The 18,676-nt window shown below is 37.8% G+C and overlaps 2 protein-coding genes across 2 annotated transcripts; one reads left to right on the top strand and one right to left on the bottom strand.

Annotated features, from left to right (window-relative positions):
- Positions 1–2,309: 2,309 nt before the first annotated feature.
- Positions 2,310–4,237, bottom strand: LOC106085752 (glucose dehydrogenase [FAD, quinone]-like). The gene is made up of 2 exons (XM_013250155.2): positions 3,929–4,237; positions 2,310–3,866 (listed from the first exon to the last, which is right to left on the bottom strand). The coding sequence occupies exons 1-2, from the start codon at positions 4,235–4,237 to the stop codon at positions 2,310–2,312; spliced, it is 1,866 nt and encodes a 621-aa protein (XP_013105609.2).
- Positions 4,238–14,668: 10,431 nt separating this feature from the next.
- LOC106085756 (glucose dehydrogenase [FAD, quinone]) lies at positions 14,669–18,292 on the top strand. The gene is made up of 2 exons (XM_013250160.2): positions 14,669–15,099; positions 16,595–18,292. Exons 1-2 carry the CDS (start codon positions 14,791–14,793, stop codon positions 18,155–18,157), a joined length of 1,872 nt encoding a protein of 623 aa, XP_013105614.2. The 5' UTR covers positions 14,669–14,790; the 3' UTR covers positions 18,158–18,292.
- The last annotated feature ends 384 nt before the right edge of the window (positions 18,293–18,676 follow it).

The following is an 18,676-nucleotide window of genomic DNA, read 5'->3' as shown; positions in this document are numbered from 1 at the left end:
AATTTGCGTCTAAAAATTTGTGGCAAAGTTTTCTCTATAAAAATTTTGTGGCGAAATTTTTTCTATTAAAAAATTGTGGTGAAGGTTTTTCTATAAAAAAACTGTGGCGAAACTTTTTCTATAAAAAACTTGTGGCGCAATTTTCCATAACAAGTTTGTGGCGAAATTTTCTCTACAAAAAATTTTGCCAAAATTTTTTATAGAAACAATCTATAAAAAATTTTGGCAAAATTTTTTCTATTAACAGTTTGTGGCGAAAGTTTTATATTTAAAAAATTTGTGGCGAAATTTTTTCTATTAAAATTTTTTTGTGAAGAAATTTTTTCTATAGAAAATTTGTGAAGAAATTTTTTCCATAGAAAATTTGGGGCGAAATTATTTTTAAGAAAAAATTTGTAACGAAATTTTTTTCTGTAAGCAAATTATGGCAAAATTGTTTTAATAATTTGTGGCGATTTTTGCTACAAAAAAATTGTGGCGAATTTTTTTTTATAAAAAATTTGTGTCGAAATTTTTTTATAAAAAATTTGTGTCGAAATTTTTTTATAAAAAATTTGTGACGAAATTTTTTCGCACAAAAATTTGTGGCAAAATTTTTTCTATAAAAATCATTTGCGATATTTTTTTTATAAAAAATTTGTGTCAAAATTTTTTTTTATAAAAAATTTGTGTTCAATTTTTTCTATGAAAAATTTGTGACGAAATTTTTTCGCACAAAAATTTGTGACGAAATTTTTTCGCACAAAAATTTGTGACGAAATTTTTTCGCACAAAAATTTGTGGCAAAATTTTTTTCCATGAAAAATCTTTTCCGACTTTTTTTTAATGGAAAAGTTACGAAATTTTTTCTAAATTTTTGTATAATTTTTTTTTTTGAAAAAGGTTATTGCCAACAATAATTTTATAAAAATTTTTCCTTAAAAAATTTGTTGGAAAATTTTTTTTTATAAAAAATGTTAGCAATTTTGTAGAGAAATTTTTTCTATAAAAAATTTGTGGAGAAATTTTTTCAATACAAAATTTTTTGCGAAATTTTTTCTGTAAAAGTTGTTAAAAATTTTTTTCTATAAAAAACTTTTTGCAAATTTTTTTCTATAAAAAACTTATTGCAATTTTTTTCTATAAAAAATTTGTTGCGAAATTTTTTCTATAAAAGGTTTTTTGCGACATTTTTTCTATAAAAAATTGTTGCAAAATTTTTTCTATAAAAAATATAAAAAATTGTTGCAAAATTTTTTCTATAAAAAATATAAAAAATTGTTGCAAAATTTTTTCTATAAAAAATATAAAAAATTTGTTGCGAAATTTTTTATATAAAAAATTTATGCGAAATTTTTCTATAAAAAATTGTTGCGAAATTTTTTCTATAAAAAATTGTTGTGAAATTTTTTCTATAAAAAATTGTTGCGAAATTTTTTCTATAAAAAATTGTTGCGAAATTTTTTCTATAAAAAATTGTTGCGAAATTTTTTCTATAAAAAATTGTTGCGAAATTTTTTCTATAAAAAATTGTTGCGAAATTTTTTCTATAAAAAATTGTTGCAAAATTTTTTCTATAAAAAATTGTTGCGAAATTTTTTCTTTTAAAAGTTTGTTGCGAAATTGTTTCTTTAAGAAATTTGTTACGAAATTTCCATCCGTCTGCTCGCTCGCCATCCGTCTGCCTGCTCGTCTGTCTCTTGAAATCACGTTACAGTTTTTAAAAATAGAAATAATGAGCTGAAGCTTTGTACAGATTCTTTTTAGGCAGGTTAAGCTCGAAAATGAGCTATATTGGACTATAGCTTGATATAGTCCCCATACAGACCGATCCGCCGATTTGAGGTCTTAGGCCCATAAAAGCCACATTTATTATCCGATTTTGGACAATTTTGGACAGTGAGTTATTTTAGGCCCCTTTGGAGGCCACCGTAGCGCAGAGGTTAGCATATCCGCCTATGATGCTGAACGCCTGGGTTCGAATCTTAGCGAGACCAAAAATTTTGAGCGGTGGTTTTCCCTTCCAAATGCTGGCAACATTTGTGAGGTACTATGTCATGTAAAACTTCTTTCCAAAGAGGTGTCACACTGAGGCACACCGTTCGGACTACAAATAGGAGGCCCCTTACCATTGAGCCTGAACTTGAATCGGACTGCACTCATTGATATGTGAGAAGTTTACCCCTATTCCTTAGTAGTTAGAAAAGTGTGCTGTTGTCAAGAAAAACTTTTTATAATCGTGATTTAAAAAAAAAAAACGCTTAGGTAGATAGAAAAGCCCCATACATTTCTTACAAATTTATTTCATAACTTCTTTTGGTGACATAATTTCACATTTTCTCTTTCAGTGACCAATCTTCTTTAATTATATCCGCTCCCTTTTCGGCTATCATAATAGTTGGTCCATTGGTATTGGTGCTGGTGATTTGAGGCATTACGGAGGCATCTATAACACGCAAATTGTCAACACCTTTTACTAGCAGGCGAGAATTCACCACAGCCGATTCATCATTTGCAGAACCCATTTTAACAGTGCCCACAGCATGATAGCATGAATTGGTGAAGTACTTCACATGACATTGCCAATATGACTGCGACTTGAATTCGTATTGGTCGCACTCTGGCACAGGCACATGGATTATTTGCATTTGCCATTTGTTTTGTAATGCTTGGGTGGCCACGAAACGATCCACATATTGTAGGCCTCTGACCAAAGTCTCACTATCTTCTTTTACATGCAAATAATTTGCCTTAAATACAGGTGGATCTTGGTATGACTTGGATTTTAAAGAGATGACTCCTCGCGATTTGGGTTGTAACAGAGACATGCCAACAATAATTATGCCGTGGTCATTCAAACTGTTCACCAAGTAATCTTTGAACTGCGGCTTCATAGACAATTGGGTGAGAACAGCATTCAGACCCAAGATTTCGCCTCTCCTAAAGCAAAAATGGTGAATTTCCAGATTTGGCAGAGTGTCGTTGCCATTTTCATTTACATTGATGAGGCCCACCAGACGGGCAGCACCCACACTTGCCAAAAGGCCTTTTCCATTTATCAAATAGTCATAGACCATATTGGGAAGCAGTTTGGCATCAGCCTCTTCATTGAATGCAACAAATGCCAAGGCCACAAAATGGTCGTGGAAATTTTTGCCCACTGGTAAATTTCGCATTAAGGGAATTAGCAAAGGCTTCAAAACCTTCTTGGGGCCTATGCCTGAAAGCATCAACAGCTTGGGTGTGTTCAAGCTGCCGGCAGATAGAATTGCTTCCCGACCCACCGCAACGCTTAACTGCTGTTTTTGATTTAAAATTAAATCTATGGACTTTATGCGCTTGCCAGTTACATCGAACTTTAGTTTTGTGACTTGAGCATTTTTGATGATTTTCAAGTTGTCCCTTTGCGACAGCCGTCCCAAATATCCTTTGGCTGAGCCGGTGCGGCGACCTTTGCTGACGGTGCCTTGGACCACACCATAACCCAGGGGGGTATTTTCATTTAGAACATCCACTGTTGGTTGATGCAACTCCTTGGCTGCCTGAAGAATGGCCTGCACAATATCCTCATCACTGTGTTCAAAGTCCTGCACCACCACATAGCCCAGAGGATGGCTGCTGTTGCCCTGGGGCCGTGTAGCTTTCTCCAAATAGGGCCTCACATCATCATAACCCCAGCCAGTGTTGCCCATTCGCAGCCAATTGTCATAATCCTGGCGCAAGCCTTTCATATATAAAAGACCGTTAATGGCTCCAGTTCCACCCATGCCTTTGCCCTGTACCCAATGACATCTATTAGAGTTGTAGGCATTGCAAGCTCTATCCGTGGGTTCGGTGAGATAGGAGTAAATTTTATTTTGCTGCTGGCTAAGAAATAACCTGGGCACCTAGGGAAGCACAAAAGCGGGTGAGGACAAAAAAGCTATTTTCCCCAAGATAAAAGTACTACCTCTGATTCATGCATGGGATTGTCTCCAGCCTCCAGCAGCAAAACTCTCCATTGGGGATTTTCACTAAGACGACTGGCCACCACGGATCCTGCCGAACCTGCTCCAATTACCACAAAATCAAAATTTAAAGAAGCTGAACGGGCCATGGCCTCATCACCATAATCCACTGAATATTCCTCCTCATGTCCCAAGTCACATTGGGCGGTGTATAGGGACTGAACAAGCAGAGTTACTAAAGTATTCATGACACCTGCATTGCTAAAGCCGGAGCACTGGGCGTCACGAGTATTGGCTATAGATAAGGACATTTTTTCGCAATGACTGCACAAATTTCTGCAAGACTATTAGGCAAAGAGAAGTCGTAGAAGCTTAAATAGTTTTCAATAGCTTATGGGAAATGGGTTTAGCTTTGGGACTTGTTATTTAGTAAAAATAATAAATTGTAGTTTTTATTAAGCTGTCGACGTGCGATAACCAAAAGGGAATTTCATTTCGAATTAATTTAGGATAAGAAACACAAAGTGAACGTCTAAATCGTTATGGAACCGAAGGAAAAATTAAAAAAAAAATGCAATAAAATTAATTAAAATAAGGAAAACCACTTTGTAATAAAATAAAATAAAAAAATAAAAATAAAATAAAATAAAATAAACTAAAATAAAAAAAAAAAAAAAATAAATAAAAAAAAAAAATAAAATAAAATAAAAATAGAATAAAGTAAAAGAAAAGAAAATAAAATAAAATAAAATAAAATAAAATAAAATAAAATAAAATAAAATAAAATAAAATAAAATAAAATAAAATAAAATAAAATAAAATAAAAGTAAAATAAAATAAAAAAAATAAAAATAAAATAAAATAAAATAAAATAAAACAAAATAAAATAAAAAAATAAAATAAAATAAAATAAAAAAAATAAAAAAAATAAAAAATAAATAAAAATAAAAATAAAATAATAAAAAAAAACATAAAATAAAAATTAAAAAAATAAAATAAAATAAAATGTAATAAAATGAAATAAACTAAAATAAAATAAAATAAAATAAAATAAAATAAAATAAAATAAAATAAAATAAAATAAAATAAAATAAAATAAAATAAAATAATATAATATAACATAAATTAAAATAAAAATAAAAATATAAAATAAAATAAAAAAAATAAAAAGAGTAAAAATAAATAAATTTAATAAAATAGAATATAAAAAATAAATCAAATAAAGTAAAAATAAAACCAAATCTTATATAAAAAACTTAATTTGTGATTGTTTATTTGTTCCGCATAGACTCAAAAATGGCTGAACCAATTACCTTGAACTTTTCACAGATTTTGTAGGTTGATCTGGAAGGAAACATAGGCTATATAATTTTTTGATATCGGAAGTGGGCGGATCTTCCCCCTTACCACAAAAGTACTACCCAAATGTAAAAATGTACCGATCAGGACAACATGGGACTCAAATGAAAGGAACTCAGGAGAAGAGTACAAATTTCATATTAAAAATTGAATCCAAGTAACTGGGGGCCGCCCCAACCCCAATAACCCCCTTAAATAGGATTATTGGACGATCATGACAATATGGGACACAACTGAAAGGTATTCGGGAGTAGATTGCGGACATGGGTAGGAGGGAGGAACAGGACTTATAATTTGTTGATGGCGGAAGGAGGCGCACCCTCCCCCGTTACCAGAAAAACACCACCCAAAATCAACCCCCTCATACCCCCAAATGCCCACATTAGTCAACAATGGCTATGTGGGACTCTTTTGCACTCTTGCAGTCACCTTAACCAAAAAATGGTTTCTATTATTGGTGTCGGATGCCTTGGCGGCTACCCAAACTCCGCCCAATGGATAAATAGATCAATCACGACAATATAGAGCTCAAACGAAAGGTGTTTGAGAGAAAAAAAAAACGAATTTGATATCCAATTGGAGAGTCATGTGTTTGGAGAGTCACCCTACCCCAAAAATACCTCCCTTATCTGACGTATTTACCGATCATGGCAATTTGTGATATAAAAGCTATTTGGGAGTAGAGTACGATATTTATACTCCATTTTGGGGACAAAGACCCTGGGATCCACCCGACCCTCAAACAGAACTTATTTACCGATCACGCCAATATGGAGTTCATAGATAATGACTGCTCCTTCATAATTATGTAGGGGATGTTAGAAGAAACAAGAAAGAGTATGGTAAGTTCGGCCGGGCCGAATTCTTTGCGCGGTATCTCTCTTTAGACAAACAGGGAAAAGAGGATAAGAATTGTTATGCTATTGGAGATATATCTAGTAATAGCCCGATTCGGACCATAAATGAATTGAATGTTGAAGACCATAGTAGTAGTCATTGGGTAATATTGCAGTCCATTTGGATAAGAATTGCGCCTAGTAGGGGCTCAAGAAGCATATTCTTCGGGAGAGCGGTTCATATAGGTGCTGTATCAGGCTATAGATCGATTAAGACCATGGGAGAAGCCGTTGTACAAATTTCAGCAAAATCGGGTAAGAATTGCGTATTCTACTGTCTCAAGAAGTCAAGATCCCAGATCGGTTTATATGATAGCCATATCAACTTCTAGCACAGTTGTTAGAAGCCATCACAAAGCATCTCATCGACCAAATGGGATAAGAATTGCGCCTTCTCGATACTCAAGAAGTCAAATCGGGAGATCGGTTTATATGGGAGCTGTATCTAAATCTGAACCGATATGATCCCTTTGCAACCCCCAACGACCTAAGCCAACACAAGGTATCTATGCAAAATTTCAAGCGGCTAGCTTTATGCGTTCGACCGCGTGATTTCGACAGACGGACGGACATCGCTAAATAAACCCAGAACGTCGAAACGATCAAGAATGGGGTCTTGGACGAATATTTCGAGGTGTTACGAACGGAATGACGAACTTAGTATACCCCCATTCTATGGTGGTGGGTATAAAAATATTAAAATAAAATAAGTTAACCATTCTCTTCATGACTGTAAGATGTCATAAAAAATACCATCTCCGAAATTTCAGCCAGAGGCTCAGGAAGTCAAATTGGGAGAAGGGTTTATATGGCATCTATATCAGGTTATTAACTGATTTAGACAAAAGTTAGCAAGTTATTGAAAGTCAAAATGATACGTGGAAAATTTCATCCAAATCGGATAAGAATTGCGCTCTCTAGAGGCTTAAGAAGTAATATCGAGAGATCGGTTTATATGGCAGCTACCATACTTGGCAAAGTTCTTGGAAGTCATACCAAAATGACACCAGCAAAATTTCAGTCGAATCGGATAGGAGGCTCAAGTTATAAAACGGATAATGGAATTATATGGCAGCCTTATCCGGTTATGGACTGATTAAAACCATGCTTAGACCAATTGTTGGAAATCGTACAAAAACGACATGCGCGAAATTTCAGCCAAATCGGATGAGAATTGAGCCCTCTAGAAGCTCAAGAAGTCTAATTCGGAGATCGGCTAAAATGATCAAATGAAACTTGCGGCCAGTACTTTGTTCACAAATTAACATGGACATACAGGCAGACGGACATAGCTAGGATAGGTTAGGTAAGGTTGAAAAGACAGTGCGAATATAAATCCGCCCCATCCCACTATGGACATACATTTAAGCTAGTAATCGTCTAGTACCTAAAAAGTAATCTCTAAAAAGGAAATCTAAGTCAGGAATTCCTGGTTCTTAAAAAATCGCTAATTGTTCTCCACACCACTTCCCTAAGTTGGATCATATCTGGTATTGTGTCCCCACCTAAGTGCCAGAGTCTGTTAGCCGTGAAAGCCGGGCAATGACATAGAAAATGCTCCAATATCTCATCATTTTTATCACATGCCCTGACGGACCGATATTGCATAAGTGAGCTCGTAGTCCTATGTGTATCGTTATGATACCTCCTGCTAACTTCCTTTCAGTTATAGCCTCGTCTTCTCACAATCTGGTTTCGCCGTCCTACCGACCGTTATGCTGTTCCACAGGGTCATATGCGCATTCGTAGCCCATGCCCTTTACTCAGACTTTGTTCATCCAAAAGGCCACGGGGTAACCAAGTTATTGACGGCAGTCCTCCGGCCTTCACTTTCAAATCGTTGCTCTATCATTACCCCTTACTCCGCTATGGCCCGACGACCAAACGATGCGGATTGTGCCATTCTCAGAGAAGGCGTTTATCTCCTTCTTACACTCCAAGACTGTTTGTGACCTTACCGTCCTGGTTGTTATTGCCCTGCATGTCCAGTAAGGACAGTAACCTTAAAGATGTTCCCACTGGACATTCTCGCGTTAACACCACACCACTTGATGCATTCCGTGATCGCCCCGTTCAGTTAAAAGCAGATCTCAGTCGCTGGGTTCTCAATGTAGAACCCCAGACCCACTCTGTCCTCCAGCTTTGATCTATCTTTGTAGCATGATCTTCCAGATGACAATACCAGAGTAACGTCAATCCAAGATTATGCCGCGCGCTCGTCCTCATGTGTCGTCGCAGTTACCCGATCGGAAACCTCTTCCCTTCCTTCCAGGTTTCATATTGTCGCCTCGACGATACCGCGATGGTTTGACCTGCTCCTATCTTCCATCCATTCTCCCATCGCACTGAGTCTCATAGACATCTCATTTGGGTCGGATGTCTAAAATAGTCTTCTTGGGCGTGGTCCTCATCGCTCCGCCTATGCCAAGACAACATATTCTCTGAACCTGTTGTATGGTCCTTATGTTGATCTTCTTTTCCATCGCAGTTCACCAAACTACTAAGGCGTAAGTAATTACTGGTCTTATCACGCTCCTGTAGAGCCAGTTGACTATCCTCGGATTCAAGTCACATTTTGAGCCTAAGGCCCGTCTACATAGCACCTAAAATCTGTGGGCCTTCCAAAATACGCTTCACTTCCAATTCTGTTTCCTGGCGAAGATCACTCCCAAGCATTTGACCTTGCCAGATATCGAAATCGTTCTATTGAGGAAACGTGGTGGGTCTAATTGGCCCATGCTCGTTTTCTTCATACGAAACCATTGCTCCTCTGCGGCAAAAGTTTACGGAATGTGTTATCTCTGGACGAGATGACCACATTTGCCCTCCGAGATCTTGTCATTAAACTTCTTGAGTCTTCCTTCACTGGGTTCACGTGAATGATAATTTATAAAGCTATCGAGGACATAGGGTAGACACTTTGTGATTTGGTTATAATAGAAAATTTCATGAAAAGGATATGGTCCTGTAACCATGGTTGTGTTGGTCATGTTATTATGCCCACCACTGTAGTATAGGGGATATATTCATTTATTTTTCATTATTAACGGAATATCTTCTTCAATAATTGGCATTTTTCTTTCAATACTAAAATAACACCTCTTATTGGAAACCCCTGTATACTGTACGCCCATCTGTAAAAAATATCTCAGTACATTGATTTCTAAGGTCATTATAGTTCAGGCACTACGTCATTGCATGCTTGCGAAAAGTGTAACGCCAGCGACACTCCTCTTGCTGCCTCTTGCTATACCTGAATAACTTGTTCGCAGAAAATCAGTAATAAAAATATATCACCTCTAGGGAAAACTTGCTTTTAATATAGAAATGATAATACAGCAATGATTTAATTTAGTACAAACTATGATCCTCTAATTGTTTTGAATTCTAACTTAATATTGATATAAAAATACTCTAGACCACAAATACCCAAGTAAAATTTCTCAAAAGTGTTTATTATTTAAATGTGCATGGTCATGACGCCCATCTAATAACTTTCGCGACAATGTTGGTCATAACCTTTTGGCGTGATTGTTATTTCTTAATTAAGGGGTTTGTTAGAAATCAGTCTATCGAACGATGTCGACGAAAGCAGTGGAATGGAAATAAGTAAAAAGACAAAAAAAAAAATGCGGCCGGGCCGAACTTTGTATAGCTGCCACTTCAGCTATATGGGTACTTTAATCATATTTCGACAAAAGCCGGCGAAAATGCAACATTTATGAAACTATAGCAGCTATAACGAAATATAGTTTGCTCTAGGCCCAATACAGCATGGACGTCAAGGGTCTAAAGTAGTTTACTCTTCTAAAATTCAAGGAAATCCTATTGATTTCCTTTTTGGGTTGCCCAAAAAGTAATTGCGGATTTTTCATATAGTCGACGTTGACAAATTTTTTCAACGGCGTGTGACTTTGTAATTGCATTCTTTCTTCTGTCTGTTGTCAGCTGTTACTTTTAGCTTGCTTTAGAAAAAAAGTGTAAAAAAAGTATATTTGATTAAAGTTCATTCTAAGTTTTATTAAAAATGCATTTACTTTCTTTTAAAAAATCCGCAATTACTTTTTGGGCAACTATTTTAATAAATAAGCCATTTATGGGTTGAAAGGCAGTAAATCGAGGCGATTGGCTGATATATTTAAATATGATCCGATCAGCACTATATTCGGGAAGGAAGACTAGAGTGGAGCCGTCACCGTCAAAACTCACCATACTAAAGTTCTGCAAAATCCCGTTATAAAAACGCATGATATGGCTGAAATACCCTAAATCGGTAGATAGGTGTACTCGACTATGGCAGCTCTACCCAAATACGACTCGATCTAAACCCTACTCCCCATGGATGATGAAGGGTCCAACATAGCTCACAGTGACAAATTTCAGCAAAATCGGGTAATAATTGCGGCTTCTATGGGCTTTTGATCCTAAATCAATAGATCAGTCTATATCCGAGCTATATCAGGACATTGTCCGATTCGGACCAGATTCGCCAAAATTCAGTGAAATCGGGAAATAAATGTGACTTCTATGGGCCCTATACCTTAAATCGGGAGATCGGTCTATCTCACAGGGTTGTAACAAGATATTGTCCGATCTGGATCATATGCGATACGGATATCTTAGGTCTCAAGACAACTCAATGTGCCAAATTTCAGCGAAATCGGGGTAATAAATGAGGCTACTATGGGCCGAAGATATTGAACTGGGAGATAGGTATATATGGCAGCAATATCTAGATATAGTCTCATCTGGACCATATGCTAATCGAATGAGAAGAGGCAATGCAAGTCACTGTGTGAAATTCCAGCTAAATCGGGTAATAAATGTAGCTTCTATAGGTTCCAGATCCTGTGTTGGCAGATCGGTCTATATGGCAGCAATATCTGAGTAAAGACCGATCTAAAGCATATTTGAGTCGAATATCGCGAGGCTTTCAGCGAAATCTGGTAATAAATAAAGATTTTTCCCTGCTTAAGTCCCTCAATAGGGAGATGAGTCTATATGGCAGTTATATCTAAATATGAAGGAAGAATAGGCTTTTTAATTTGTTGATATCGGAAGGGGGGCGGTCCCTCCCCCTTATGTCAAAAACAATACCCTAAATTAAAAAGGACCAACTCACTATTTAAAATTCCAGCGAAATCGGCTATTATGGGTTCCAGACTCTTAATCGGCAGATCAGTCTATATGGCAGCCATATCTAAATATAGTCCGATCTGAACCATATTTAAATCGAATATCGCGAGGCTTCAAACAACTCACTGCTTCAAATTCCAGCGAAATCGGGTAATAAATAAAGCTTTTTCTCTGCTTAAGACCCTCAATAGGAAGATGGGTCTATATGGCAGTTATATCTAAATATGAAGGAAGAATAGGCCTTATAATTTGTTGACATCAGAAGGGGGGGTGGTCCCTCCCCCTTATGTCAAAAACAATACCCTAAATCAAAAAGGACCAACACGCTATTTAAAATTTCAGCGAAAACGGCTATTATGGGTTTCAGACCCTTAATCGGCAGATCAGTCTATATGGCAGCCATTTCTAAATATAGTCCGATCTGAACTATATTTGAGTCGAATATCGCGAGGCTTCAAACAACTCACTACTCCAAATTTTAGCGAAATCGGGTGATAAATAAAGCTTTTTCCCTGCTTAAGAGCCTCAATAGGTAGATCGGTCTCTATGGCAGTTATATCTAAATATGAAGAAAGAATAGACTTTATAATTTGTTAATAATGGAAGGGGAGCGGACCCTCCCCCTTATGACAAAAGCCCCACCTTGAATAAAAAGTGGACCGATCGGGACAATATGGGTATCAAATGAAAGGTATTGAAGAGTAGAATACGAATATGGTATTTAAATTTGTCTACGTACCTGTCGGGCCGCCCCAACCCCAAAACTCCACCAAACAGGCATATTGAAAGTTCATGGCAATATGGGGCTCAAATGAAAGGTATTCGGGAGTAGATAACGAATCTGGCATACAAAATCAGGTCAAAGTATAGGGAGTCACCCCACCCACCAAAAACGCCCCAAATAGGCATATGACCCATCATGACTATATGGGACCCGTTTTGTTTGTTTGTTCCGTAGAATCAAAAACGGCTGCACCGATCAGGACCAACTCGCTATTTAAAATTTCAGCGAAATCGGCTATTATGGGTTTCAGAGCCTTAATCGGCAGATCAGTCTATATGGCAGCCATATCTAAATATATTCCGATCTGAACCATATTTGAGTCGAATATCGCGAGGCTTCAAACAACTCACTGCTTTAAATTTCAGCGAAAATGGGGTAGTAAATAAAGCATTTTCCCTGCATTAGACCCTCAATAGGGAGATGGGTCTATATGGCAGTTATATCTAAATATGAAGAAAGAATAGACTTTATAATTTGTTAATAATGGAAGGGGAGCGGACCCTCCCCCTTATGACAAAAGCCCCACCCTGAATAAAAAGTGGACCGATCGGGACAATATGGGTATCAAATGAAAGGTATTGAAGAGTAGAATACGAATATGGTATTTAAATTTGAGTCTACGTACCTGTCGGGCCGCTCCAACCTCAAAACTCCACCAAACAGGCATATTGAAAGTTCATGGCAATATGGGGCTCAAATGAAAGGTATTCGGGAGTAGATTACGAATCTGGCATACAAAATCAGGTAAAAGTATAGGGAGTCACCCCACCTAACAAAAACGCCCCAAATGGGCATCATGACTCTATGGGATTCGGTTTGTTTGTTTGTTCCGTAGAATCAAAAACGGCTGCACCGATTTTCTTCAAATTTTCACAGATTGTGTAACTTTGTCCGGAAGGAAACATAGGCTATACAAATTTTAGATATCGGTTGATGGCGGACCCTCCCCCTTAACCCAAAAAATAGCACCCAAAACCAAAAGTGGGCCGACATGGAAAATAAGGGTATCAAATGAAAGGTATTGGAGGCTAGAAAACGAATATCGTATTAAAATTTGGGTTAAATTACCCAGGGGGCCGGACCGGGAAGCCCAAATCCCAAAACTCCACTGAAATGATATTGGGTTGCCCAAAAAGAAATTGCGGATTTTTCATATAGTCGGCGTTGACAAATTTTTTCACAGTTTGTGACTCTGTATTTACATTCTTTCTTCTGTCAGTTATCAGCTGTTACTTTTAGCTTGCTTTAGAAAAAAAGTATAAAAAATTATATTTGATCAAAGTTCATTCTAAGTTTTATTAAAAATGCATTTACTTTCTTTTAAAAAATCCGCAATTACTTTTTGGGCTACCCCAATATATTCGACGTTCATATCAATATGGGACTCAAATGAAAAGTATTCGACAGTAGTTTACAAATATCGCATAGGTCCTAGTAATGGGAGGTTGCCCCATCCCCCAAATATCACCAAATGGGCATATTAGCCGACCATGGCTATATGGGACACAAATGAAAGGTATTTGGGAGTAGATTACGAATATGACATACAAATTTGCGTTCAAGTCTAGGTGACGCTTTTTCTCCTCAAAATACCTTATATAGGTTAATTGACCCATTATGACAATATGGGACTCAAATGAAAGGTATTTGAGAGTAGAAAACGAATTTGATATCCAATTGTGGAGCCAAGTGTTTGGTCTGGACTTTATTTCCGACTATGACAATATGGAGCTCAAATCAACGATATTTGGGAGTAAAGACCGAATTTGATATCTTTTTTCAGGGCAAAGTGTCGGTGGCCGCCCCAGCCCCAAAACATCCTCCAAACACTCTCAAATTAAAGGGATTTGGGAGTGTAGCAGGAATTTGATATCCATATTTGACTCGAAATGTCTAAGGTGCCATCCCTTATAAGAATACATGGACAGACAGACAGACGGACATAACTACATCGAAACAGGCTGGTGATTCTAAGCCGATCGGTATACTTAACAATGGGTCTAGCTCTTCCCATTCTTTTGTAATTTTTTAAATTAAGAATTTTACTTGCAATATTTGGCTTTTTTTCTCTACATTTCAAATATTTAATATCTGCATATTACCCTTCCCATTCCTAGGCTTCCCCTCCTTTTGGCTCATGTAGTTACTGAATGTCTAGAATTATTATTTGTTTAAGTATTCTAAACCAGTTCGTAATATCCCCACTTATTGTCTAGCATTTGCATTACTCACTTGTTTCACGACTTAAGCAACGTGATAATTAAATCCCAAAGACTTAGGCAAGTGACCAATTTCAGAAGATTAAGTTTAAATGTGTTAAACCATGTCGCAATAACCGATGATCCAAAAATGGCTTACCTGGAAAGAAAGAAAAACAAAACAAAAATTAAAATAGAAATAAACCAATGAACCCTTAAACATAGCTAAAATATTGGTAAATAATAGTTGCGGAAGCATAAACAGATGGCGGGATTAAATAAAGCACGACGAAATCTTTTGCTAAATGGCCTCTGTCAAAGCATTGCTAAATGAGAGCTCTTAGCAGTTAGAACTCCAAGTCGTGTCTTAATCAATCTTGGCTCAAACACCAGCCCAGCCCAACCCAGCCGACTGTAAACATGATGAGGCTTTATCTAATCTCCACAGCATTCGGTTTGATCAGTTGTAGTTTGACTAGCCAACGTTCAAGATGTCGGCAATTGCAGCAGCAATGGCCACAATGGCCGCTCAGTGCCCCACAGCGAGTGTGGGAACTTTGAATACCCTGGTGACAATGCTGGTTGAAACCATTCTAACAGCCCAATGCAATTTGGAAAGCAAGGATATGCTTGTAGAGGATTACGCCGATGAGGCTTTGGCCAAGGGTCTGGAGACTTTTGATTTTGTTATAATTGGTGCAGGAACAGCGGGTTCGGTTTTGGCAAGTCGTCTAAGTGAAAATTCGGATTGGAAGGTGTTGGTGTTGGAGGCTGGCGGTGATCCTCCACAGGAATCAGAGGTAAATTAAAACAAGTTATGAGCCGCTTCGGACCATACTTAAATTATATGTTGGAGACCTGCGCCCTTTGGGGGCTCAAGAAGTAAAATAGAGAAATCGGTTTATATGGGAGCTGTATCAGGCTCTAGACCAATTCGGACCATAATAAACACGTATGTTGATGGTCATGAGAGGATCCGTCGTACAAAATTTCAAGCAAATCGGATAAGAATTGCGTTCTCTAGAGGCTCAGAAGTCAAGACCCAAGATCGGTTTATATGGCAGCTATACCAGGTTATGAACCTGGTTATGAGAGAACGGTTTATATGGGAGCTGTATCAGGCTCTAGACCAATTCAGACCATAATAAACACGTATGTTGATGGTCATGAGAGGATCCGTTGTACAAAATTTCAAGCAAATCGGATAAGAATTGCGTTCTCTAGAGGCTCAAGAAGTCAAGACCCAAGATCGGTTTATATGGCAGCTATACCAGGTTATGAACCGATCTGAACCATACTTGGCACAGTTGTTGGATATCATAACAAAACACGTCGTGCAAAATTTCATTCTAATCGGATAAGAATTGCGCGCTCTAGAGGCTCAAGAAGTCAAGACCCCAGATAGGTTATATGACAGCTATATCAGGTTATGGACCGATTTGAACCATACTTAGCACGGTTATTGAAAGTCGTGACAGAACAAGCCATGCAAAATTTCAGCCAAATCGGATAGAAATTGCGCCCTCTAGAAGCTCAAAAAGTCAAGACCCCAGATCGGTTTATATGACAGCTATATCAGGTTATGGAGCGATTTGTATCATACTTAGCAAAATTGTTGAGAGTCATAACAAAACACCTCGTGCAAAATTTCAACTAAATCGTATAATAATTGCGCCCTCTAGAGGCTCCAGAAGTCAAGATCCCAGATCGGTTTATATGGCAGCTATATCAGGTTATAGACCGATTTGAACCATACTTAGCACAGTTGTTGGAAGTCATAACAAAACACTTCATGCACAATTTCAGCCAAATCGGATAAGAATTGCGCCCTCTAGTGGCTCAAGAAGTCAAGACCCCAGATCAGTTTATATAACAGCTATATCAGGTTATGGACGGATTTGAACCATACTCAGAACAGATGTTGGAAGTCATAACAAAACACTTCATGCACAATTTCAGTCAAATCTGATAGAAAATGCGCCCTCTAGAGGCTCAAGAAGTCAAGATCCAAGATCGGTTTATATGGCAGCTATATCAAAACATGGACCGATATGGCGCATTTACAATGCCAACCGACCTACATTAATAAGAAATGTTTGTGCAAATTTTTAAGCGGCTAGCTTTACTCCTTCGAAAGTTAGCGTGCTTTCGACAGACAGACGGACGGACATGGCTAGATCGACAGAATGACGAATTTAGTATACCCCCATCCTATGGTGGACGTTATAAAAAACTTTCACATTTACCAAATTTTTTTATTTTTTTTTTGTTGTTTTTTTTTTGTTTCCTTTTTAGATTCCCGGTTTCTTCTACAATCTTCAACATTCCCCCTATACCTACAACTATTATGTGGAACCTGGTCACCGCTCCTGCAAGGCCTTTGGCAATGGCACCTGCTATTGGCCCCGTGGCAAAGGCATAGGCGGTTCCGGCATGGTCAATGGCCTTATGCATGTCACCGGCACTCGTGGCGATTATGACAATTGGCTGGCCTTAAATATCACCGGCTGGGGTTTCAATGATTTATGGCCGTATTTTGAGAAAGCTACTACACCCCAAGGCAATGACACCTATCCCAAGGGTTATGTGCCCGTCGATGGCATCTTTCCCTTTTCTCAGGAAAACACTCTGATGATCTTTCAAGCGGCCCATGAAATGAAAAAATCCATATTAGGCAGCTTTGAATTCGACAACATGCTGGGCTATTCTCGCATGCAGGGTACTGTGGAAAATGGTCATCGCATGAGTTCGGGAAAGGGCCACTTGGCTCGGGTGGCTCAGCGTAAAAATCTGAAGGTTATTAAAAATGCCCAAGTGACAAAGCTAAATTTTGATGAGAGTGGCAAGCGAGTGACTTCAGTGGATTTTGAATTAAGGCAACATCATAATCTCAGTGTTAAAGTGGGCCGTGAGGCCATAGTGTCGGCAGGTGCCATAGATACACCAAAAATTCTAATGCTTTCGGGGCTGGGGCCTGCCGAAGTGTTAAAACCTTTAAACATTTCCCAGCTACGCGATTTACCTGTAGGCCAAAATCTACAGGACCATGCTGTGGCGGTATTCTTTGCCAAATTTGAGGCTGAACCTGTGCACCAAATGGAAGCCTTCGAAGACCTTTACCAATATATGCTCTTCAGTACAGGTCGTTGGTCTAGCATTGGGGATATGGGCACTGCAGGTTTCATACAACTGGATCCAGCATCTCGCGATGACTCCCAACCGGATCTTCAGATAATCCATAATGTTTTTCGCCGAGGCGATGCCAACACCCTCAATACATTCCTGAGTGGCCTTGACCTCAGGGATGATCTCAAAAAGTATTTGCTCATAACCCTAGAGGACCATTCGATTTTTATGGGCTTCATATTGCTGGCCCATCCTAAATCGAGGGGCTCTATTACAATAAAATCCCAAAGCCATCTAGATGATCCCATTATAAATGCCAACTATTTTAATCAGACCGAGGATAGTGAAAAGCTTATCCAGGGCCTGCAGTATATGGAGAAATTTGTCAATACCAAAAGTTTTCAAAGAATAGGAGCAAGTGTGGTGCAATTACCCATAAAAGAATGCAAGCAGTATGAGTTCAAGAGCAAACCCTATTGGCAGTGCTATTTGAGATTCCTTAGCACCACTTGTTATCATCCCGTGGGTACTTGCAAAATGGGAGCCTCCGAAGACATCACTGCTGTAGTAGACCCCAGACTTATGGTTAAAGAGATGGAGAATTTGCGAGTAGTGGATGCCTCCATAATGCCCTTGATAACCAGTGGCAATACCAATGCTCCCACCTTGGCCATAGCCGAGAAGGCCGCAGACCTAATCAAAGAGGATTGGTTAAATAAAAATGCTCCTTGAGGTATATGAAGCCTGGCTCTAAGAAAATAGACGAATTTAATTCCGCATAAGGAGGTTTTCCTGCTCCGTGATCACTAACCTTGCAAATTGGTTGTTTAGGTATTTATTATGATTAGAATTTATGTTAATTTTAAGGCCGATATTTTATGCATATTGCTTTAGCATAAGTATTTCTCATGTTGTTTATGGTTCTAAACAAAGAATATTCTTAGTTATGAATAAATGTGATTATGAAAATAATTTGAATTTTAAACTGGCCCTGAAGAAATTTATTTCGTCTTTTTGCCATGCATCTCATTATGATGAAGCAGAGAGAAGTATAGAGCACTCTAAACAACAACAAAATTGAATAAAATGACAACTATAAGAGATTTCAAGGGAGGCTTAACACTAAACGTGTCATTTACGCTTGCACTGTGTGTATTGCAAGAACAGATAAGTGGGAGTATGAGAGACAAGAATTGGATTAAGGTGAGAGAGATACAGTATTCTAAGAGAGAGAGAGATCAAAGACATAGC

Source organism: Stomoxys calcitrans, chromosome 4, assembly GCF_963082655.1.
Source record: "Stomoxys calcitrans chromosome 4, idStoCalc2.1, whole genome shotgun sequence".
NCBI lineage: Eukaryota > Metazoa > Arthropoda > Insecta > Diptera > Muscidae > Stomoxys > Stomoxys calcitrans.
The sequence above is the reverse complement of the archived record's forward strand: the minus strand, read 5'-3'. Positions and strand labels throughout refer to the sequence as shown.